Source organism: Psittacula echo (genome assembly GCF_963264785.1).
Source record: "Psittacula echo genome assembly, chromosome: 4".
NCBI classification, from domain to species: domain Eukaryota; kingdom Metazoa; phylum Chordata; class Aves; order Psittaciformes; family Psittacidae; genus Psittacula; species Psittacula echo.
In genome coordinates, this window is record NC_137738.1 from 85,614,366 (window position 1) to 85,638,433 (window position 24,068).

Genomic DNA, 24,068 nt, shown 5'->3' on the forward strand with positions numbered 1-24,068 from the left:
AAAGGTCTGTAGTTCCTTGGGTCTTCCCTCACACCCTTCATATAAGTTGCCATAGCATTGGCTAGCTTCTATTTAGCAGGGACCTCCCCACATACTCCCAAGAGCTTTGGTATAGGATCAAGAGGTGTAATGTTTCTTTGACATCTACAAAATCTACTTTCTTAACATACCATTTTCTGTTCATTTTATCTAACAGTTCTCATTCTTAGGCAGTATGCTACAGGTAAGACCTGTACTATTCTCAAGGAAGAAAAGTGTTTTGAGAAGGCAGCAGTGCCTGCTTAGGATAAAGTTGTGCGCTGAAAATAGGGAGATGCAATATATTTTGTCAAATTTTTGTTGGCTACAGGAAGATTGAAAACCAGTGCCCTGTGCAATTTACTTTTCTTTGGTTTTGGTCTTTAGACTGCTATTTCTTTCAACTCTTCTAACTCTCAAGTAAAAATTCTCTGTCTTAGTAAAAGTTTCAAAACATTTTTCTGGCATCTCTTACCTCTTGAAAATAGGGTATGAAATATTATTCATTATATGAAACTATTTTCATTTGACATTGCATGACTTCGAAAAGCTTGTGTTTTACAGTACTAACTGATATGATAGAAAGGAAAACAGCTGAACACCACACTTGCAAAAAAAGCCAAATATTTTTTTATTTTGGTTTACAAAGACAAATAGAAAGAAAAAAATCTAGCCACTTGACTGAGTCTTTGGCTGCTTTTTTTTTTTTTATGTAGGTTTACTTGTATTTTCTTTTGTTGTCCTAGTGTATCCTTCTATCTAGCTCTGTATAAGTTTCTCATAAAAATGCTTGTGTGTTTATATTGTCTCAGAACTCATCTCAGATTCCTCTGAAAGGCATTACAATGATCTTCATTATTGCTTTTCATAAAGATATAAATGTCATAAAATGTGGCATAGCATAGATGGTTTAATAAGAAGAATAATAATGTTGCACTTTAATTTATCGTTGTTCTCTGATACAATTTGCGTATGAACAGAGGCAAGTTCCAGGATGGTGGTCTTTCCATATAAAAAAGCATCTTATATCTAAAATGGTAATTTTTTTTTTGTGATGGGTGGACTTAATATCATCCAGTTAAGCCAATTAAAAGCTAGATTTTTAATTTAAGCTATTTGTCTGGATCATTCCTGTGATCACGGGTAAGAGGTGGCCTTTCTGCTGCAGGTGATTAATTTCATCTTGAGAAAGGTGTTAAGATCGTTGGGAGTACATGCTTCTTTTTCATTGACTGTAGACAGAGCCTGAAGGATGCCTGGATACTAGATCTTTTGGAAAAGTGAAGGTTTTCAAATCAATTGAAAGTTAGTATATTTTCACTGTGGATCATATTTTAAAAGGTTTTTATTTCTGGAGAAGCAAATATGTTAGGCAGAAGATTGGCAGCCAGTCACAGGAGTGTGTAACTCATGAAAAAGAAATGAAGACTTAATTTTCTTTTTGCTTTATTTTCAGTTTCAATATGGAACCCAGTTACGATTTTCTACATATTTATGAAGGGGAAGATTCCAACAGTCCTCTAATTGGTAGTTTTCAAGGCTCACAGGCTCCTGAAAGAATAGAGAGCAGTGGTAGCAGCCTGTTTCTGGCTTTTCGCAGTGATGCTTCTGTTGGAATGTCAGGATTTGCCATTGACTATAAAGGTATTGTTTGCACCATAATCAGTGGAAACATAAAAGGAAGGAATTGTTATTTAGTATGTATTGAGACTCAAATCTGTTTACTTCTAGATGAATTCATACGGAACTGCCAAATACCTCTTTGCATTGATACAGGTCTTAAAAACTGTTTTCTGTAAATGTGTGGAAGAACACAGAATTTCTCTTTCATGAGAACTCTTTCATGTCACTTACATACATTTTCATCTTCCAGAAAAAAAAGTAGGGATAGAAGATGCACATCAAAAGTAGCATTTGGAAAAGAGTTGTAGAATAATGTAATTGTCTTACCCAATTATAATACATGACTGCTGCAGCTTTCTTGCTGATACATAACAATACATTTTGCTTTCCACTTCGTTGTTGAATCTACATATCCATTTTTTAATAACGACTGCAGGACAATAATTGCATTTTCTGTGGGGAACCTATTACTAGCCAGAAAATGGGTTATACTGACTGTTTATTAAAGGTAAACATTTCAAATGCTGGTTCATTTTCTGGTCACAGATGCTGTCTCTAACTTAGTTTTCGTCTCTGCTAGGATTTATCAAGCTGTTTTTCATCAGCAGAGGTGCTGCCTCAGCTTCTTATTTTTGATCATGGAAGCCAAACATATTGATGTATATATCTCATATGTGTGCCTCTACATAACTGGAAGTTAAATAATAAAGTATATGTGCAGATCACTATATTTTTAAAAGTTATTTTCAGTAGTACATTAAGTACAATAAGGGCAGTACAGTAAGGCAGTACAATAAGTACATTATTGAATATTTATATAAAATGTATAGAATCATAGAACGGTTGGGGATGGAAGAGACAATAAGGATCATCTAGTTCCAAACACCTTGCCATGGACAGGGACACCTTCCACTAGACCAGGTTGCTCAAAGACCTGTTGAACCTGGCCATGAACACTGCCAGGGATGGGGCAGCCACAGATTCCCTTGGAAACCTGTTCCAGTGTTTCACCACTCTCATAGTAAAGAATTTCTTCTTTATATCTGATCTAAATCTCCTCTCTGTCTGTTTAAAGCCATTCCGCCTTGTCCTATCCCTACCTGCCCTTGTAAGAAGTCCCTCTCCAGATTTCTTGTAGACCCCCTTTAGGTACTGGAAGGCTGCTCTAATTTGAAGTGTCACAAGACTAGAGGGGGAGAATCCACTCCTTTGACCTGCTGGTCACACTTCTTGTGGTGCAGCCTAGGATACAATTGGCTTTCTGGGCTCTGTTTGCGCACTGCTGGCTTGCATGGAGCTTCTCATCAACCAGCACCCCCAAGTTGTTCTCCTGGGGGCTACTCTCAATCCATTATCTGCCCAGCCTGTAGTTGTGCTACCACCGTTGGGGTAGATGGTGCAGGCCCCCCAGCCAGAGCTGCAGCCTTTGCTCTCAGATGAGTGTCCCATTCTACCTTGAGGGTCAGATAGGATGAGTGTCCTTGACCTGTGCAGACCTGGTTGCTGGGTTCTGTTGACTTGAAGTCCTACTCGGCTTGTGGAATGCCCCTCCTTCAAAGAGCAGCCTCCTGTGTGAAATGCTGTCCAAACTGCCTTGCCAGGTCCTGGTTGACACGCCACGCTGGGTGTGCCTCTCCTGTTCCAGTGCTCCTGGTCACTCATGCTCTCTAGGACTGCCTTTTCTGGGGTGGCAGATGGCCACTGTTGCCCTTAGCACCATGCCTGCCTTGTCAACCACCCTCGTTTGCACAAGCTGACAGCTCCTGGTGGGTCTGTCTGGTCCCCTGGGTTTGCCTGGCTCAGGAAACCCTCCCCATTCACCACAGTCCTCCACTCTGCTGCACAAAGTGCCTGCAGCAGAGCTGATCGTCTTGGCAATGTTTACATTTGTGATTATGGACATCTAGTTTTGTTCTTTGATAATATTCCTTGAGTATTTAATTAAATTATGTACTTTATTAACATAAAACAAAGGAAGGAGGCATCCTGTAAACAATAAAGGGACAATAAATTTTTAATGTTTAAATTATTCCATAGCATGGCAAATTTCTAGCCAGAAGTTATTGAGTACTGATCATGATACTTGGTTAAAAAACATAAAAAGTCTTAAGTGGTGAATTCTAGAAATCCTAGTTTTTCTCTCACACTACTAAGCTTTGTTGGAGTAATTCAGCTTTTGGAGAGTTCTACTAACAAAAGGTAGGAAGAAAATGCTCTTGGTTAGATCCTTTCAGTATAATTTCCTTGGCCAGATAACCAATCTAATGCGAATTTCCATGACCTTGTAGTAAGCATACAGAAACAAGAAAAATATTTTAATAAGCTCTTGAAAACTGTAAACTGACTGGGGAAAAAAACACTGATAATTGTTCAATTTTGTGCTCTTTTATTTTAATTGAAAGTATATGTAGATTTACTTTAATTCATTTTAACAGAAAAGCCACGGGAAGCTTGTTTTGATCCTGGAAACATCATGAATGGGACAAGAATTGGAACAGACTTTAAGCTTGGTTCAACCGTTACGTACCAGTGTGATTCTGGATATAAGATTATTGATCCTTCAACTATAACATGTGTAATTGGTGCAGATGGAAAGCCAGCATGGAACCAAGCATTGCCATCTTGTAATGGTATGTACTGTTTTCTTACCATTTTCTTTGTCCCTCCAGTGAATCCAGAGTTTCTGAGTCTCTGAGAATATTTATACTATTTCTATGCATATAGCTTGCATTAAAAAGCATCTGAAGCTAAAAAATAAAAATTAAGTTTTGGTCTATAGCTCGTTCAGTAACATATTGCTTTAACTATTTCAAAATAGGTTTTGAAATCAGCACATATTATTATGTTCATAATAATAATTATAATTTGACAATAAGTTTCTATGGTTTCCCCTTTGCATCAATTTTAATAGACGGCTTTCTGATCTTTGTAAGAATCCATATAAAATAGAGCAAATAAAAATTATGAAGTATTACTTACCTACCAATTTTTTTCTATTTATTCTTTTTGAATTACCAGTTGCCAATTTATTGTTTCTTTGATTGCAAGCAGGGATAGTCCTTTAAACAAAATGGAGCTTCAATATATGACTAATTTATAATAAAAGGGATTGATCTGTACTCCCACATAGTCTCAAGATGTTTTTAGGTTTTAAGTTCTTAGTGGTGGTAATTCAGAATTGCATTTTAGAAGTAGCAACTTAAACTGTGCATATGGTGTTTCAGTTGTGCTCAGAGCAAGGACTGGAGACTGGATATGGGTTGTTGAGCAGACTCAAGTTGTTAGACTATTACCAAGCATGATTTTTGTCCGGACCGTGTAGCACTCTTTAAATTTTTTTAGGCACAGTGCAGGAGTAAGCACGGGACAAAGGCTGTTCTCTCTGGGCCTTCACTCCCTGCCTGAATTATGTTATATATGTACTGGTTTAAAGTTCTGTTTCTAACTGCCTGCTGAATGGTCCTCAAACCTACACTGTAATTAGCTTATCTCCTGGACGGACCCCTGTACATATCTCTGAAATTGGAAGGGACCTCTGAAGAACACCGACTCCAACCTTGCTCAAGCAGGGTCACCTAGAATAGATTGCCCAGGATTGTGTCCAGTTGGTTTTCAAGCATCTCCAGGGATGGGGACTCCACAGCCTTTCGGGGCAACCTTTGCTTGTGTTAACCATCTGTACAATAGAAAAGTGTTTTCTTGTTTTAGGATGGAACATCATGAGTTTTAATTTGTAATAACTGTCTCTTGTTCTGTTAGTGGACACTACTAAGAGCCTGATTCCTTCCTTTTCTTCATTTCCTCCCATCAAGTATTTATATACAGCGATAAGATCCCCCAAGCCTTCTATTTCTGAGGCTAAACTGTTCTAGCTCTCAGCATGTGAAAGTCTATTATTTACCTTTGTGGCCCTTCACTGGTCTAACTCTACTAAATCCATGTATTTCTTGTACTGGGGAGCCCAGAACTGAACACAGTACTCCAGATATAGTCTCACCAGTGCTGAGTAGAGGGGAAGGATCACCTTCTGACTGTTTTCGGAAATAGTCGTCCTAACACTTATCCTAAGGTGCTGATGGCCACATTTGCTGTAAAGGCACGTTGCTTGATCATATTCAGCTTGTTGACCACAATCAACAAAAAAGAGAAATTAGGATAGGTACTTTTCTCTTAGGGGCTGTTGATTCAGTAACTTTGTTTTTTAAAAGTTTTAAAATAAAAATAGCAAGTGTTTTTCCCCCCACTTCAGTCATTTATATGACACAATTCATGATTACTGCTATACTTGTGTCTTTGGAGTAAACCCAGATAAAGAAATATTTATCTCTTTAATAAAATAGTCTTGAATTATGAGAAGGATAAAAGTCTCAAATTGTGGGTTATAATGGAGCCACAGGTTACTGAGTATGCACAAGCTTTTCAAATCCTTGTAAATCATAGCTTACCATAGTACTGTAATGAAGGCTGTGCCAAAGATCCAGAGGAAATAAAACATTCTTTTTGTCACAGGACACAGTTTTGAGTAAAACTGAGACACTAATAATTTAAAGTTAGAGAACAGTGATGTGAGTGAAAAGTCTAAACAAATTATGTTTAAATATAGGTATGAAATACATATAAAACATATTTATGCATAATTTTAAGGGTAGGATTCATATAGGAGGCCAAAACCAAAATACACTCAAGTTCACCTTTGTTGTCACATAAAGCTCTCTTGTAATATACAGCTTAACTCAATCAAAATGCAAAATACCAAACAAAAATGCTCATGATGCAATTTTAGCAGAGTGTTCTGAGTTTATATTTCTTCATTTATACTGGTAGCTAATTGCCTCATTTTGAAATCCTTTAAAATAGTGTATGAATAAACATTACAAATTTTGAAGCATAAAAAATAGACAAGAACCTAAAATGATTACTGTGTTGTAAACACTACAAATGTCTGAAAGTGATGCACTTAGTTCTGTAAGTCAATTACTGTAATTAAGTGAATTAATTCAACTTTATTACTTTGTGGTGTATTTTTTTTTTGTGGGTTGTTTTTTGTTGGTTTTTTTTTTTTTTTTAAGGTAGCATTTTAGAGTCAGACATGATGAAAACAGATTTCATTTTAGCTGGGTAACAGCCAGCAACCAACAGTAGGTATATTCTGAAATACTAATGGAATGTTTGAGGCATATTATTTTCATTATTAATTTACATCCTCTGAAAAACTCAGCTTTGCTCACTAAAGCAAATGTTACTTTGAGATGTATGTTTAGTATATATTTGACTGCCACACCACGGTACTGGTAAATTTTACAGCCTTAATCTGTGAAAGAACTTTTCTTGCACCTTTATTGCCCTAAGCACTCACAGGCTTTCCTTACAGAGTGGCTATACTAGAAAGATGTTATCATAGATGTTATCAAAGATACGCCTGAAAGTAGTAAAATACATTTTAGAAGGGAACGTTTTAAAACTCTGTAACTTTTGTATTTGTTATAAATTAAGCACAAGTGATATATTCAAGTGAAATGTTCATGACTTGAGAATTTCACCTCAAGGAAGACACCTCTAGGAGACAGACTTTGTGGCTTCATTTCTGGTATCTTCAAAGCAAGAAGAGAAGAAATACAGATTTGAAATTCATGGCATTCATGGTTCCTTATGATATTTGAGTGTCACCTCAATCACCTAATCCTGTTCAGCCTAGATAGATTAAACTCATCTTCTGTCATTAGATTGTATTTTGAATAATTCATACAAGCAGCTAAGAGAAGAAACAGATTTGTAGTATTAATTGCTACCTGTATAAGGTAGTTAAACTTTAGAGGTATTTCAAATGTCATTTTAAAGCCCAGTTGCTGTCAGAGAGCAGAAAGAGCAGGTCTGCCCCACAAGGGCAGATGAGCCAGGAGCCGAGGATGACCAAAGCACAGGCTTACCTTCACTCATTACTCCTAGTCCCACAACACATGAGCCCCATGAGCAGAGCCAGAAGCTGGTAACAGAGTCCTTTGATAGCCCCAGACCAATAAGCTTGTTGTCTGCCTCAACTCCAGGTCCTTCTCAGAGCTTCTTTCCAGGCAGTTGTTAGAACTGTTTAGATTAGGCAATGATCTTTTCCTTGCTTAAAAAACAAAACTAATGGGATTATTCTTTTTTTTAATATATAATTTTTCTATTTGTCTCAGGGTTTTTTTAAATAATTTCATTATTGGCTCCTTGGGTAAAATGGCATTTTACAGCTATCTTTTATTCTTGTAAAATCTATAGGTTTTAGTAGTGTTTGATGAAATAGTTTAACAAAAAAAAGAGCACTGGATTGCATATAACTAATGTAATTATTATAAGACTTACATTTTTGAAGATTTTTATAGGAAATAAACATTTCCATTAGTTCTCAAAAGTTGAGAAAATTTACAGCAATACTTTTTTTCAATATATAGAAAATAGATATTTGCTAATTTTCTTCTTTTCTTATATTATTTGTCCAACACAAGGAGATATTTTAACTTGAAAATAGCCGCTCCTTATGTTAGCTGTTTCTGAAAAAGCACATCACTTTCATCCACTCTCTGCTTTGGTTTTTCCTGAGAAATCCTTGAGACACATTGTTCCTGTGATGTCATTCTTTCACTTACAATTGGTAAATCTGACAGTCCCTTAGCGTGCCACGTTCATTGCTGATACATGGAAAGAACATACGCATTGCTCACTTTTTTCTCCTGATATAGGCAGAATTGCTACTTCCCTAATGCCTGACTAGTCTTGAAGGCTGAGGTTCCACTGTTTTTAAATGTTGATTCTGGCTTCTGTAGTTGTAAAGAGTTCGGTTTTATATACAAATCCAAAGATTTTCTTATGTGTATAATCTATATGCTCTTTTGATAATCACCTAGGAAGTTATGAAAAGCAAGGAAATGCAAGTATACATTCACAAAGCAGAATCCGTGGCATTCTGTGCAGGGTACTGTTAGCATAGCGAGGTATTCCTGAGCCCCAAGATAACTGTGTTGTCCTGTTTATTTATGCAGTACCTTTTCCTTTTTCTGAGGTTTTTTTTTGTTTGTTTGTTTTTGTTTTTGTTTTTTTTTCAAGGACATATAGATAAATGTTTGTTTCTGAGGTTTGTTTTTTGTTTTTGTTTTTGTTTGGTTTTTTTTCAAGAACATATAGATAAATGTAGTCATTTATTAAAAAAACCCAAACCAACAAACAAAAAACCAAAAACCAAACAAAACCGATATTCTGTGTTTAAGAGCTTCTTTCAGCTAAGTAATTTATACTTCTTGTCCTGTATGAATACTTGTAGTCAAGTAAGACTCTCGTCTTCTGATTTTTTTGAAATTTTAATAAAAAACATATCTTGAGAAAGAACCATTAGATACATCATGATAGGAAAACCAAACAAAAGCAAAAGCTGTCACTTTATAATCTGTAGGTTTTCATTTTCAGGCTACACCAATACAAACAACTTTAATTAATACAGCACATTTCTGGTTTGTTTCCAGCACCATGTGGTGGGCAGTATACTGGATCAGAAGGAGTGGTTTTATCACCAAGTTATCCTCATAACTACACTGCTGGACAGACTTGCCATTATTCAATAACTGTACCTAAAGAATTTGGTAAGAATTTCTTCTACTGATTTATCAATCATTAATCATTGTTCTACTGTTCAAATGTCCTTTGTGTGTAACAGTGAGCTTAGATTTTTAATTTATTACAAATTGCTTATAAAAAATAAATGAATTCTTGACACAGAAATTTATTCTAGAGTTTTGACCTTTTACTTCTCCCTAGAGTAATCAGTACACTTCAGCTAATCTATCTGTGTCTGCTATCCAAGCATATCCTGAATTCTTCCATTGATTATATCATTCATCATCATAGGATAATCATTCATTGAACCTTTCTACAAAGTGAAATCAGTTGTAAAAGAGCAAGCATCAAGAGTTCTTATATTTTAACATTATGTACATCATATTTAACAAGTAGTTTTACATGAAAGTTTCAGAAACATTTGTGAAAAATCACGAAGCCAGTTACTTCAATGGTCAAAATACTTGGACAAACTCTAATTCAAGTAGACAAATAGCAGTAAGATCTATTTTACTACTTACTTACCAGAAGACTGAATGCAAAATAATTTAGTATGTTTGGTACTTTCTCTGTGCAATGAAATGTGTGAAAACTCAGCATTATTTTCACTGAGGTTTGGGGATCAAAGAACATTGCAATAACTTTACTTCTAGTTGATAATAGTTTGCACAAAGGGTGCCCCTGCAGCAGTGAAGACTTCCTGCACACTGAGCTGCATTAGCAAGCATTAGTAGCCCTCAGATTGAGAGAAGGTGTTTTACCCTCTTCATAGCCTTCATGAACTAGTATCTGCTAATTGCGTCTATAGTTTTGTGCTTCAAATTTACAAGGCACATATTGCTAAAATAGAACAAGCCCAATAGGGAGCCAGCAAGATGACTGAAGGACAGTACAAGGAAAAGTTGAAAGAAGTCCAACCTGGAGACGATAAGTGAAGGAGGACCCTGCCTTCTGGAAGTATGCAGTAAGAGAACAAGTGGCAGTAGTCACAAGTTGTAGCACAATAAATTCCAACTGGACATAAGGAAAACATCCTTCACCATGATGGTGATTAAGTACAGGTAGCTTGAAGAAGAATTTTTGCTGGTTCTCAAAATTTGCTCAGAAAAAGACTTGAGCAACCTAATCTAACTTCAAAGTTAGCCCTGCTTTTAAAAATCGGTACATTATATTATGCAATTGGTTTAAACAAAGAAAAGAAAAACAAAGGACTTGACAAAAAGTTGGAAAATACAGTCTGTGCAGAAATAGTGCTGCATTGAAGGCTTGTGGTTTGCGTACAGAATCTGGAATAGGTGTAATTTTAAAACAAACTTCTTCCTAGACAATAAAATATGGCTGGATAGAGTGCATAATATTTCTATTGACTTGATTTCACTGGTTTATTACTTCATGCTTCTATTGCTATCTGATATTTTAATTCAGTGAACCATTTGATATTTACTAGTGAGACATTGTATAATTAAATGATTTTGTTAATACACTTACAGCTGAGGTGCAAATTGCATATAGCTCTATATTAAAATTGTGAACACATTGATACCTTTAATATTTGATAAGTGTTTATATTCTTTCTCATAAAATAAATACCAAAACAAAGTTAAAAAAAATTCCAAATCAGTAAGTTTAAAACTTTCTCAGATTAAAGCTGGATAAGCAAACTAATAATTTGTGACAATAGGTGCTCTTTAATAGTTCCTAAGGTTAGTAATTTAATTTGGGTTAAAACTTTCCTTTTATATACTCTATTTTCTTATCCTCATAGGTACCCATGCAATAAGGAAGAAGACTGGAAAGCACACTTTTGGGGAAAGAGTGGTTTAATCATCATTTTCTTTTTAATTAAAATAAGGAAACAATTATTACTTATTACTTATGTTTAATGTAGCTGTTTTATCATGGTAGACAATAAATTAAAATGGAAAGGATTCATGCAGGAATCCACTGGCAACTAAGGCAAGCAAAAATATATCATTAAATTTGTTTTTAAAGACTAATTTCTTGTTTTATCTTCTCTCTTTTTGCAGTTGTGTTTGGGCAATTTGCCTATTTTCAGACAGCTTTGAATGATGTGGCAGAATTATTTGATGGAGAAAACTCTCAGGCTAGACTTCTTAGTTCACTGTCTGGATCCCACTCAGGTAAGTAATAAAGAAAAGAATTACACATTTCTTACACAGCTCAGTATGGAAAAAGTGAATTAAGAGAATGTTATGAATTTCATTTGATAATATAATAATAAAGTAATTGGAACAGAATGCCAAGGGAATTGGAAGACCCTTCTAAATCTTTGGATCAAGACATTCTTTTGGAACATGGTTTAGGCAAGGACTGATCACTGGTATGAGTGCAGGAATAATTGAATGAAATTACCATATCTTCATGCAAGAGGGCTGATTGGAAGGTACAGTTATCTTCTCTGCCCCTAAACTCTGTGAATTACACATCTACGTTTTCTGGATGTCTAATTAGAAAGTTAGTAATGTAATATATGGTATGTGACCATATGTTTTATTGGTACAACTACATAAAATGAGACCTAGATCTGCTCGCTCTCATTTCAGTTTTAGTCTTGAAATGGTAAACATCATGTGAAGATTCTCTATGGCATTCTTCAAATACTTTAAATTGTTTAATGTATTTCACAAGGCAAGCTAAAGCTCCCAGCACAGAAAGAAGTTAACCAAAAGTTCTAATGCCTTTGGTCCCATATGGCGGTAGGGTTCCCCCAGACAAGAGGTTTATTAGTGTTCTAGTTCCAACAGCAGCAGTAAGCGTCAGAAGTTGTTGAATCATCAAGTCTTATTCAGACAAGTTTTCAAGCATCCAGTGGCAAATTTAATTTTAGAAGCTGTTATTTATGTTTTCTTTAACTGCAGAAGAAAATACAAAAAAAAGATATTTTAACACTGTATTTGATTATGTACTGAAGAGTTGTAACTATTGTTTCTGTTCTGCATATTTAATTTATCTTCTGTTTTTGTTTGTAGGAGAGACATTGCCTTTGGCTACATCTAATCATATTCTTCTGCGATTCAGTGCTAAGAGTGGGGCCTCAGCCAGGGGGTTCCACTTTGTTTACCAAGGTAAACATGTCAGCTTTTGGTGGAAGACAATGGTGCCAGTCTCACACAGTGATTATAGAATCACAGAAGAGCTATTTTGAAGACTTCTTAGGTCTTAAAGTATTTCTCTAAACAAGGGTGTAGTTTTAACCTTTTTCCAGACATCAGGGCTTCTCCTGATGACAAACTGTCTTCATAATGGCAGTTGTCTCCAGTGAGTCCTATCTGGCCCCATGGACTTGTATATGTCCAGCCTCTCTCAGCGTTCTCTTCTGTTGCTCCCTAACTGCTGGGTGTCATGTTCCTCCTCAGGCTGTAGAAGTGTGCATAATGAATAGGGACTGTTAAGGCAAAGCAAAAAAGACATTTAATATTTAAATATTTCCTGCAGCATTTGTCATTAAGTTGTCCACCCCTTCCTCTCTGTCGCAATGCATCAATATACCCATGTATATTTTTAACTTCCCTTTATAATTAGCATATCTGTAGACTCTTTCCCTAACGTCCCATGCTAGTTTTTGTTCCAGCTGGACTTGGACTTTCCTGATTTTTGTTTCTAAGTAGCTGAGCAATACTGTCGTGCTTCTGATTTATTACATGTCTTTGCCACCACTTATGCTATTGCCCCTTTCTGGATTTAAATTGTTTGAAAATCTCCTGATCTAGTCCTGCAGGCTTCCTGCCAAAATTCCCAGTCTTACTTCACAATGGGGTAATTTGTTCCAAGGCTCTCAAATGTCCTAAAAAAACCCCATCAGTATCCTTCCCCTCCATGCCTGTTCCTTAGGAGAGTCTATGTACCAAATTACTGAATCTGACAAAGTCCACTCACCTTAATTCCAACCTTCTGCCATGTCCTCAACTTCATCGTCTTGTAGTCCTTGCAGCCCAAGCTGGCATCACATGCACAAACAGCTCTTCCCTGTTTGTGAGCAGCTGGCCAGGTTGCAGCTACTTAATTTAAGTATCTGGTAGAAATCTCTGTTAAACCTAGCCAGTGTTTTGCTTGGCTGAAATGAGAGGGGACTTGTTTTCTAAACTTGTTTTCTAAACACAGTCACTATTGCATTCAGTTTTGAGCAAAAGGAGATACACGTCTTTATTGAGTTGGATGTACATTGCTAGACTGCTGTGGACCAGAGGAGACACATATTTGATCTCTGTTAAAAGTCAGATTTCCCTGAGATGAAAGTGAAAACATGCCACTTGTATGTTTACGTATATTGGTTAATGAGTTAGTGGTACTTAATGAGCTCTATCATTCTGATATTTTTCTTTCTTCTCTTGGAGCATGTGATCATATTTCCAATAACTGCCTGCTTGCTAGCCTTTTAAATACTCTGGAGAATAACATTCATTCTCAAATTGAACACAGTAATCTGGTCTGCTAAGTCAGTCATTTTATTTATAGCCCTCTGTTCCAGGTTGACCTTCTTCCCTGTTCACTTTTCCACTGGGCTGCTTCCAATTTTGTTTCACAGCAGCATGAAACATTTAGTAAAAGACAGAGAATAATTACTATAGAAAATTGAATGTCTCTGTGATACAGTTTGAGAAGCTGAGGTTGCCAAAGCTATAGGCAAAAGCTATAGGGGAGGCTAGAGGGGTAAAAAAATAAATATTGCTCTGCATTGTTTCACATTCTGGTTTGAGCAGGCAACAAATAGTTTTGTACCTTTTGATTCAGATCTAATGGCTTTTGTAATGACACTTTCTCAAAAACTTCTTTTTAGCTGCATGTCATCTGTGCCTTCATTTCTTTTTCTGAGATGACCACATTTCCTTGTATTTCATACAATAGGTAAAGAGTATCTGTAATATCAGACTGAATGGATATCCAGACTTTCAGAATATTAGGGTCAGGTACATTGAAACATGCTAGGAACAGTCACATTTAAGAAGATTGAAAATTACGTGTTTTTCGGGTTTGTCTTATGCTTGTTTACCTGCTGTGACATCACCTAAGAAACAACAGCATATATCTTTATTTGGCTGAGGCTGCAGCAGTACAGACTTTTTTCCCTGGAAAGCAAAGTTATGACCTTTCTGCCACCCCAAAATTTACGGGTTTTTAATGCTTGTCTTCCTTTACTTGCTATTACTATACAAATACATGAATTAGTTTATGAAGTCAAATGAGATTTTAAAGAGGACTATTAAGAAAGTCAGCATACTAGGAGAAGGAAGGACTGTGGAAGAAATACAAAGGAGAGCAATGGTAAAGAGGAATGTGACTTTAACAATTAAGTTGCTCTAATCTGCAGGAAGAGTAAAATACATAGACACACGCTTACTCCTTAATGTAATTAGAGAGCAGAACTAAGACTGTTAGTATTATTTTCCATATGCGTTACCATGACACGTTATGTTCTGGTTTGCAGCAGTCTTCCTAGAGACGTGATCAGTGCCCCAAGCCTGTCAGTGTTCAGGAGGCATTTGGGCAATGCTCTTAATGTCATGCTTTAACTTGGTCAGCTCTGAATTGGTCAGGCAGTTGGACTAGATGATCATTGTAAGTCCCTTCTGAATGAAATAGTCTATTGATGCAGAGGCACTTCAGCTGGGCTGTTGGCCATGTCACCTTTTAGAGGAATATACCTATTTTCCTAAATTTAATAGATATTTGAAACTGTACTTCCTCTTGCCATGGGAGGATGGTATAGGCATACCTTACTTTGTTATTATGTCTGGCTTGCATTACATTCTTACTTTTATTCTTAAAGTAGTTCTTAAAACAGGAAAAAAAAAGCATTTGAAAATGGTTTATTTGTGCGTCTTTAGTGTTTCTTATGTCACTGTAACCATTAATACAGTATTATTAAAACCTGTGAAAAAAATGAGCAAAATATCAACTTTAACATGGCGTAGAGTGTTTCTTGCTGACAACAGAATAATATGACATAACTCCAGACATGGATGTTTGTGGCTACCATGGGTGTTTTACTTCCTGGCTCCTCTCAGTATAATGGTGACTTTCAGTCTGAAAAGGAATCAGATAGCAGTACTTCTGCTTCATGAACTAATTTAAGAGCATTAGTAAACTTCCCCTTCATTTGCTATAATGGCAGAGATAGCTTGCTCACAGGAAAATAACTTTCACAAGGCAGTATTATAATGAAAACAGATGATTTAACCTCCTTTGTTGAAAGGTAGTGAAAATGTTAGTTACAGAAAAAAAAATCAGTTTGGATTACAAATGCATGTATGAAACTTACTAGCTGTGATTACTGACAATTACAGGATATGATTTAATTTGATTCTTAATAAGCGTCCTTTACCTTTACACAGTTGTTTTAGGGATTCTCCAGATGTGGACCAGGTGAGGGCTAGAGAAAAGAGTTTTCTTCTGCAACTTCCACCCTTTTGAGGAAGTAGGTGAAAAAAATTGAGAAAGGTAGTATTCCCGTAAAAGGCTGAGGAAAATTTTATTCCATACAGTGAATGAAAAATACTTCATGAGTGATGCTGAAATTCAGTTATGTCATATAGTCTGTTAGGAAGATAGGTGAAGTTTAGACTCATGTAAAGCTAAAAGTTAATTAGCTGTGGGCTGTAGTAGTGACCTGTGTGGGAGGAAGCCATGCACCACCATAAGACACTCACAAACAGCTTCCTCCAAAGCTGGTATAAACATTTTCTAACATGCCAAAAGTTCTAACAGTCAGGGGGGCATGTAGTGCATGTTCTCAAACATATTTGAGAAAGTGACAACTGCTTTGGGCCAGATGTGCTTCTGGGGATATGCTGCTGGAGATGCTGTTGAAGGGATCGTTGTAGAGACACTCCTGGAAAGAGTAGCACTTCTAATGGGACTGTGACCTGTGGGTAACACATACGGGCGTGAGAACACCTCAGAGGGGTTGATGGCCTGTGAAAGACCTGTTTTGTAGTAGTGGAACATCTCTGAGCAGCTGCAGCCCATGGGTGACCCATGATGGAGCAGGAACACTAAGAAACAGAGCAACATGAAAACTTGAAGAAGTAAAAATCAGGAGAGAAAATGAGTACAATGCTAAGTACTGCAGAGAAAAATAAACAAAAAAAAAAAAAAACAAGCCAAAAACCAAAATTAGAGCACATGACCCCAACCTCCTATGCTGCTTCTCACCTCAGTGGTGGAACTAAGATGAACACAATAAAGTTGAGAGAAGGAAGGGGGAGGATGGGTGTGTGACTGAAGCTGAGCCTGGGCAGGTGGAAGGAAAGATGTTTACTTCAGTGAGTGTTTGTGTCCTCTTTCTTCTTAACCCCTGAATAGGTGATCAGGGTTGGCGTTAATTGGTAATAAATTAAATTAAGCATAATTAAGTAGAAATTCCCTAAGACAAAACTGGTTTGTCCACAGCAATCTATTGAACCCGTTGCTATCACATGATTGTGAACTTTTTTTTCATGACCAAAACTGCCATTTGAGCAAATAGTCCTCACCACAAGATGGTTTAATGCCTAAATGTGGCAGAAGCTATACTTGTAGGCATATGACAGTCATGTGACTGGATGTGTGTGCTGCCATCATCATCTAGTTGGTTGTAAAGTCATTATGCAATTAAAAAAAAAAAAGTTTTTAATAAAATACTGTTTGCCTGGTAGAGCATTTGGTAGAGAAAAGGCTGTTGGTCACAACAAAAGAGAATAAAAAAAGAGCAGTATGTGTCAGTTGAATTGACCTGGCAGACTGCACGCAGTCTGCAGGTTGCAATCATGAAGAACTGTGACTGTGTGAAATCCTTGAACTATGGTTTCTTCATTATCCTTCCATAAGTGCAGAATAGTTTCCTGCCATGATTAGAAATGTAAGCATGAACAAGTTTCACAGAGCAGCTGGCTGATACTGAGGTCCTGTTGAAAAACCTAATCACAAAGTCCCATTTATTTGAACAAAGGGAAGTGGTTTGTTTAGACTATATAAGGTATTTAACATGTAACAGGTGTGGGTATTGTATGTAAGGCTGTAAAATAAAATTAAATATAACCATGATTCTGTTTACACTCATCTTAAAACAGGTTAGCAAGCCAAAAACGTTAAGTTTGAAAATCTGCCAGGAATAAAGTCTAAACACCTCCTACCCTTTTTTTAGTTGCTGTGCCATTCTGTCTTTTGTTAATTAAGAGCCAAATGGCAGGTAATTTTCATTATGTTATTTGTTTGTATCTATGTGCAATGGTCCCCTGAAACTTAATTCTTGAAAAAACAAACTGAACAAACTAAGCTTTTGAACATGCCACTTACACATGAAAAACTGCTTATATTTAATGTTTTTTAATGTAGATTTATTTTATTGTAGTGTAAAACATAGCTGATATTGCACACAAATGTCTATAACTTTCCCTATAAATAAATATTTTTTAAAAAAGTTAGCATTTACTAACTGACTGCAAAATGAAATGTAAACAAATTTGATGCACAAACAACATGCATAATACCAAAAGTCAGTAAGTACAAAAAAAATGCCGGTTATAAAGAAGTGATTACAAATAGCAAAGCCAAAGGGAAAATAAATCCATGGGCTTATAATGAATTATATTATTTTTCTCTTTAAATGTTGTTTGCAGGCTTTTAACTGTTCTTGTATCACATCAGGTTTATGAATTCTTGGAAGTTATTGGTAAAAATAATTGTTGTCAATTGTAAACACCAAAATAGTCTTGAGGGTACATTGTTACCACTTTGTGTTCTCCAACATGATAAATTAAATATTTGTATAACGTTACTTGGATTTATATGGTTATCTATATTATAATATTTTCCTTGGCTTCTAATGAGAAACTTCCAATGAGAAACAAAAACTTCCATATTTAATAAGTAAAATAGGTGGTAGGTATAATATCTTGTCATTAAAGAAGGCAGCTGAAACACCCACTGATCCTGTCATGCCTAAGGATATGCTTCCAAAGCCAGCTGCCCTCCAAGCTGCCATGGCACTCATGTGACTATACATGGTCACAGCCGAAGACCCCAGTCCAGCTGTGAGCGCATGAGGCCATTCTTTGAAAATACAGCAGTGCGAGTAAAAGGAAGAAAATCAATTAAGCTCTGTCCTGCAAGAAACAAAAAGCATTTTTTAGTGATCTCTTCATTTGCTAGACGATAACTGTCCTTTGGATTCATAGCATCTTTTTCTTCTTTTTTTTTTTTCCCTCTTTTTCTGCAGCTGTTCCACGCACAAGTGATACCCAGTGTAGCTCAGTTCCAGAGCCTAGGTATGGAAGAAGAATCGGCTCTGAGTTTTCAGCAGGTTCTGTTGTTCGATTTGAGTGTAGTCCTGGCTATTTGCTACAAGGCTCGAAAGCCATTCGATGTCAATCTGTACCTAATGCCTTAGCTCAGTGGAATGACACAGTACCAAGCTGTGTAGGTAAGCAGTTACATTTAAGTCATCTGTCCTGTCACACGTCTCTGAAGCAGAATTCAGGAACTGTTTCAGAAAATAGTATTTAACACATATATTCACTCTTCTTTGACTAATGTCAGTCATGCCCGATTTAAAAGAGCAGTTTTCCATATAAAAAAGTAATTGAATACCAGCTGGCCAGTAGGCAGTATGGTGTTTTGTATAATGACTTAGATTATATGAACAAGTGTGATGCACATTTTCTTGAACATTCATTATTTTCATGGATCACCTACAACTTGAAATACAGGACAGATTTTAATTTTCAAGAAGTGTCTTTCTGTTATACATTACTTGTATATTTCTGTCACACATAGAATGATAGTTTCTTTTTCAAGTAGAAGCATAGCGTAGATTGTTAAGTGTAGCTAAGATTCTTCAGTCTGTTGATAGGCCTGCAGTGGGATAATATTTAGCACTTCAAGGGGGGGTTTATTTGTTGGTTTTTTGGGTTTTTTTTGTAAATGTTGCAATGTTTTCTTGTCTCCCTCCTTGGATTTAGCCAAAAGTCATAGGACTTTATAATTAGAGTGGTCTAAAAAGAAATGTAGGTGTCCTATTTTCTGTGTATTCTGGTTTTTGTTTAGTTCTGTTTTCTTGAACCTTAAGGAAGCAATTGCATATATAGTAAGAATATTTAATATGCCACACTGCTTTACCAGTTAGGTCCAATATTGGAATTTAAGCTGTGGGAAATATCACATGATTTCTGTCAATCATGACTGTCTTTAGTGTTATGTCTTTACAGTTTTTTGTTACTCTCAGGTAAGACATGATTAGGCTGTGCTGCTAGGCTGCACACACTCAAAATGAAGTTCACTTCTGAATTGTTTATTCATGAAGGTTGTATTTTAAGCTTGATATCATTATGTGTTTTAGATAACATTGCTTTCTAAGTTCAGATCATTGCTTTATGTCTATTTGTTTATGCTACAAGAGATTATAGTTAGTTTACTAAAATTATTACTCCATTTCTGTTCTCTGAAGCGGTTTAGGTTTTGTAATAATGCATGATAATACTTTCTTTCAGTGCCATGCAGTGGGAATTTTACTGAGCGGAGAGGTACTATTCTTTCACCAGGTTACCCTGAACCTTATGGTAACAGCTTGAATTGTGTGTGGAAAATCATAGTGACTGAGGGATCAGGTATTCAGGCAAGTCTCTATTCTGTCAAGCATGGAATATTAAGTATTTTGTGGTTCAGTTTAAAAAGTAATTTTTTATTTCTCTAGAAGAATCAGAAATCAGTAAGATAATTTTGGGGGGTACTTGAAATATTTGTGCTTTGTTTTTCTCAGTGTTGTTCGTTGGATAGCTTTATTCTATGTTACTTTATATTTACATGGGAGTGGGAATGAGAAGTGGTTAATAAGCAGCTTTCTCTTCTGTGTAGAATATTGGAAGCAGGTCCTGATCCTTCAATCTGGTATGCAAATGCCAACCTTTTGTATGTGCTAGGATATCACTGAGGCAACTCTCTTGGCTATCTGCTCATTTACACTTTGAATAATTATTTATGGAACATATGTGAAAAATTCATTTTACTTACCTGATGCCATATTTTCTAAAAGTTAAGATGGTTTAAAAAGTGAATGTTAAAGTTTTATTTACATTTCTTCACTCAGGTGTTTTTGTTTGGATCTACTTATTTATATTTTCTTTGGGGCATGTTCTTTTTTATTTTCTAGAACTAGTTGGTTAAAAAGTTGTGTGGTGGTGTTTTACAGATCCAGGTCATCAGCTTTGCCACTGAACATAATTGGGATTCTCTTGAAATATACGATGGTGGAGATATGACAGCACCACGTCTTGGGAGCTTTTCAGGTGAGTGTATGCCATGATTTAAGGGTACAGTTCTATATACAACTGAGAGAACATGTCTTTGCTTACACACATAGACAAGGAGTATATTTGTATTGTGTCGTTTGCGGTATCATTATGAAATGTTCTCATTGTTGAGGGATTTTCAGGTGCTGTAAATGTGTCAATATTTAAATTCAAACAGAAATTTTCAGAAGAAAATCTGATACTGAAATATTTAGCTTTGATTAGTGGAATAGAGGTGATTTCAAAAAAATTTCTTTCTTTTATCTTACCTACCCCTTCCATAGAGAACATATAGTGATATAAATTGGTAGTGACGTTCAAGGATGTCCTTTGATACATTTGACTTAGTTTATCCTTGTTAGCCTCCCTTTCTCAGCAAAGAGATGAAACAGTCAGTATTCATCCAAACTCACCAGACCTCAGAGACCAAAATGGATTACTACAAGTAGGAGATAACAAACCATGTAATTTGTTGTTTCATAAATATATCAGGGATATATAGTTTTATTCGTCTTTATAAACCATTTTTTAATAGAAAGTGCATGTTATATAAACCAAAGCAAGAGAAAGAGATGCCTCATATAAGATTAAGTTATGAATAATATTCCAGAGTCATGAACTCTGTCATAGCCTGATCTGATTATGGTATAGCTAAAATATTTTGTGGCATTTTGCCTCTCTGTTGACTTCATGAACTTTTAAAATACAAATGTATATTTGATTCTATAAGGAAATGAATGACCAACTGAAAAAATAATCTGATATTATTCATTTGGATATTGAACTAAATAATCTGTGTTCTGTGTTAACTCTAGTAACCCCCAGAGCACCCAGCTGCGTGCTCACTCCCACACAATGGAATGTGGGAGAGAATTGGAAAGGTAAAAGTGAGACATCTTGTGGGTTCAGATGTAATAGGTAAAGCAAAAGCTGTGCACACAAGCAAAGCAAAACAAGGAATTAATTCACCACTTCCCATGGGCAGTCAGGTGTTCAGATATCTCTAGGAAAGCAGGGCTCCCTCATGGGTAATGGTTGCTTGGGAAGGGAAATACCATAACTACCAACATACCCGCTTCGTCTTTTGTCCCCCAGCTGTTATTGTTGAGCTCAACATCATATAGTATGGAATGACCCTTGGGTCAGTTGTGTCAGCCTCCCAGCTTCTTGCTCACCCCTACCTCACTTGCTGGTGGGATGGGGTGAGAAATGGAGAAGGTCTTGATGCTGTGCAAGGCAATACTGCTCAGCAATAAGTAGAACATCCCTGTGTTATCAATACTGGTTTGGTCACAGATCCAAAACACAGTCCCATACCAGCTACTATGAAGAAAATTAACTTTATCCCAGCTAGACCCCATACAAAATGCTATATTAAAATACACCTATAAAAAGGAAGCTTAATTATATTAAATGCTAGTAACTATGCTGTATATTGACAATAAGGAAGAAAGAAACTATTCAATGTCATCAGCTTTTACAAGTGAAATATGTGGCAAATGTATTGGACCCATTGGATAAAGAACTGATTAAATGATCTATTTAACAATATTCAATTTAGCAACGCTCAACACTCAGAACACTTTATTCTATACTAAAAATGTCATTTTGCTTTATTTTAAAAGCTTCACTGATTTCAAGAGAAACTGAAAAAGACAAGTTTTTGTATTAGTATATTTCATGGAAGATAGAGTAGCACAGCTTTACTGTGGATTTGCCTGTTTTGTGTAATGCATGTCAGACTTAAAATGAAGAATTATTTTGTGTATAGGAATGGCCTAATGAAGAATATTTAAACATGACATGAAATCTGTTGTTCTCAAAACTGAACCAGTAATGTGACATTGAAGCTGAATTCCAGGCATAATTTCATAATTTCATTTCTGTCTTACTATATCTTACATAATACCGTTGTCTTCTGATTCACTTTCTGTGAATTCATGTCTTCTAAATATGCATTCAAGATACACAGACGTAAAACTAATTACTAATAACTTTAATAAGTTTGTGCTGCTAAAATGTGTCACAAAGTTGATTTGGAAAGGTGGATTCACTGGAGTCTGTTTCTTAAGGAAGACTTTACAAGGAGGAGTAACTACACCATTTCCCTGTGTCAGGGCACAGCTATTTTAGGGGAAAGTGATATTGGCCTGGGCTTAAACCACGACACAGACATAAAGATACTTTGTGTTGCTGTCTTCCTGGTGGTGGAATACATGGATTTTTTGTGCAACCATCTTAGAAAGAAGCTTCTGTAGATAGAACTGATGTGCCAAGAGGGATTTCCTCCAAGTGTGCTCTTGTGCCATGCAATGGAAAAGCGAATCAGTTATTTTTCTGTGCCTGATACTGATAGGTGAAGCCTCTTGGTGGGCAAGCCGATTTTTTCAAGATAGTTTTCCAGATGACAATAGGCAATGTCAAGAGACATTCGCAGTAATTGGAACTCTATTAATTATTTTTGCTATCAATATTACTGGTTCATCAAAGTAGTGCTTGTGGCTCATGGGGAAATGAAAATAACATTGCCTTTGAAAGACACCTATCAAAATAATTCCTCAGTCTTTTACAACAGTTGCTGTACCATTTACAGAACGTATATTAGGTATAGCAGATTTTTGACTAATGAATGACGTTAAGGTGCCTTTTCAAATGCTTGAATGAAACTTGTACAATGAGTAGGCATGTTTCCAACTTTACATAATAACTTTATACCTGGAATATTTTAATAAAGTGAAGGGCTATTTTCACAGATCAACATCAACTCTTAATTCTCTCAGTTGGGAAGGTCACAGTTTTTACAAACTTTCTATAGTCAGAATAAAAAAAAAAAAAAAAAAAAAGCCATAACTCAAAAACCAGAATTTAGTTTTCTCCTGCAGAGCTACTGTACTTCATTTTTCATTTGGAAAAGTGATTTAAGTTCCCTGTTTTTTTGGTAGCCGTTCTGCTTTGCAGGAGGAAGTGAATTTGTTAAAAAATATGATGCCAAATTAAAAAACAGTTTCATTAAATGATAATCAAGTTATATGCACGTTAAGTTTATCACGTCTGGTCTTCCATGCTTATGCTTAACAGCTGTAATCTCATATTTTCTTCTTCCTCAATCCAGTATAGGCATCTTCCCTCCAAGAATATTTTTTTTCTTCTAAAGCCTGAATTCATTATAAGACTGCAAAGTTGTGAAGTGAATTTAGAAAGACTTTGGTCTTATAGCTTAATAATGGTAGTTCTTACATGAAGCCTGCCCACGAAGCCAAAACCGCAAAAGACTTGTAAAACTTGGATAATTATTTTCTATATCCCATGGTATGTATTATGTGATGTGAATGTCCTGTAGGACTGTTTGTGAATTTCCATCCTTGGAGCTTCCTTATCAGACAGTCAAATCTTCCTTAAAGGCCAATTTGTCATCTTTTAGCTCCTTACCATTTATATCAAGATTTTGCTTAATACAGTTTTAGATTTAAAAGTATTTGCCATTTCCTAGTTTAGACTGTAGACTTAAAAGGATAATTCTTTCGAGCATTTCTTTTTATGTCCAAGTTTCAAGTT

General features: G+C 35.9%; 1 protein-coding gene across 1 annotated transcript in view; it reads left to right on the forward strand.

The window, feature by feature from the left end:
* The window catches only part of CSMD1 (CUB and Sushi multiple domains 1), a gene marked incomplete at both ends in the record, with an annotated part of 1,184,444 nt that overhangs the window by 993,965 nt on the left and 166,411 nt on the right, over nucleotides 1-24,068 (forward strand). The window contains 8 exons of the mRNA XM_080616376.1: nucleotides 1,475-1,662; nucleotides 4,077-4,271; nucleotides 9,138-9,254; nucleotides 11,256-11,369; nucleotides 12,219-12,314; nucleotides 18,446-18,649; nucleotides 19,716-19,840; nucleotides 20,414-20,510. Coding sequence (XP_080472502.1) covers nucleotides 1,475-1,662; nucleotides 4,077-4,271; nucleotides 9,138-9,254; nucleotides 11,256-11,369; nucleotides 12,219-12,314; nucleotides 18,446-18,649; nucleotides 19,716-19,840; nucleotides 20,414-20,510 — 1,136 coding nt within the window. The remainder of the gene's footprint in view (nucleotides 1-1,474; nucleotides 1,663-4,076; nucleotides 4,272-9,137; nucleotides 9,255-11,255; nucleotides 11,370-12,218; nucleotides 12,315-18,445; nucleotides 18,650-19,715; nucleotides 19,841-20,413; nucleotides 20,511-24,068) is intronic.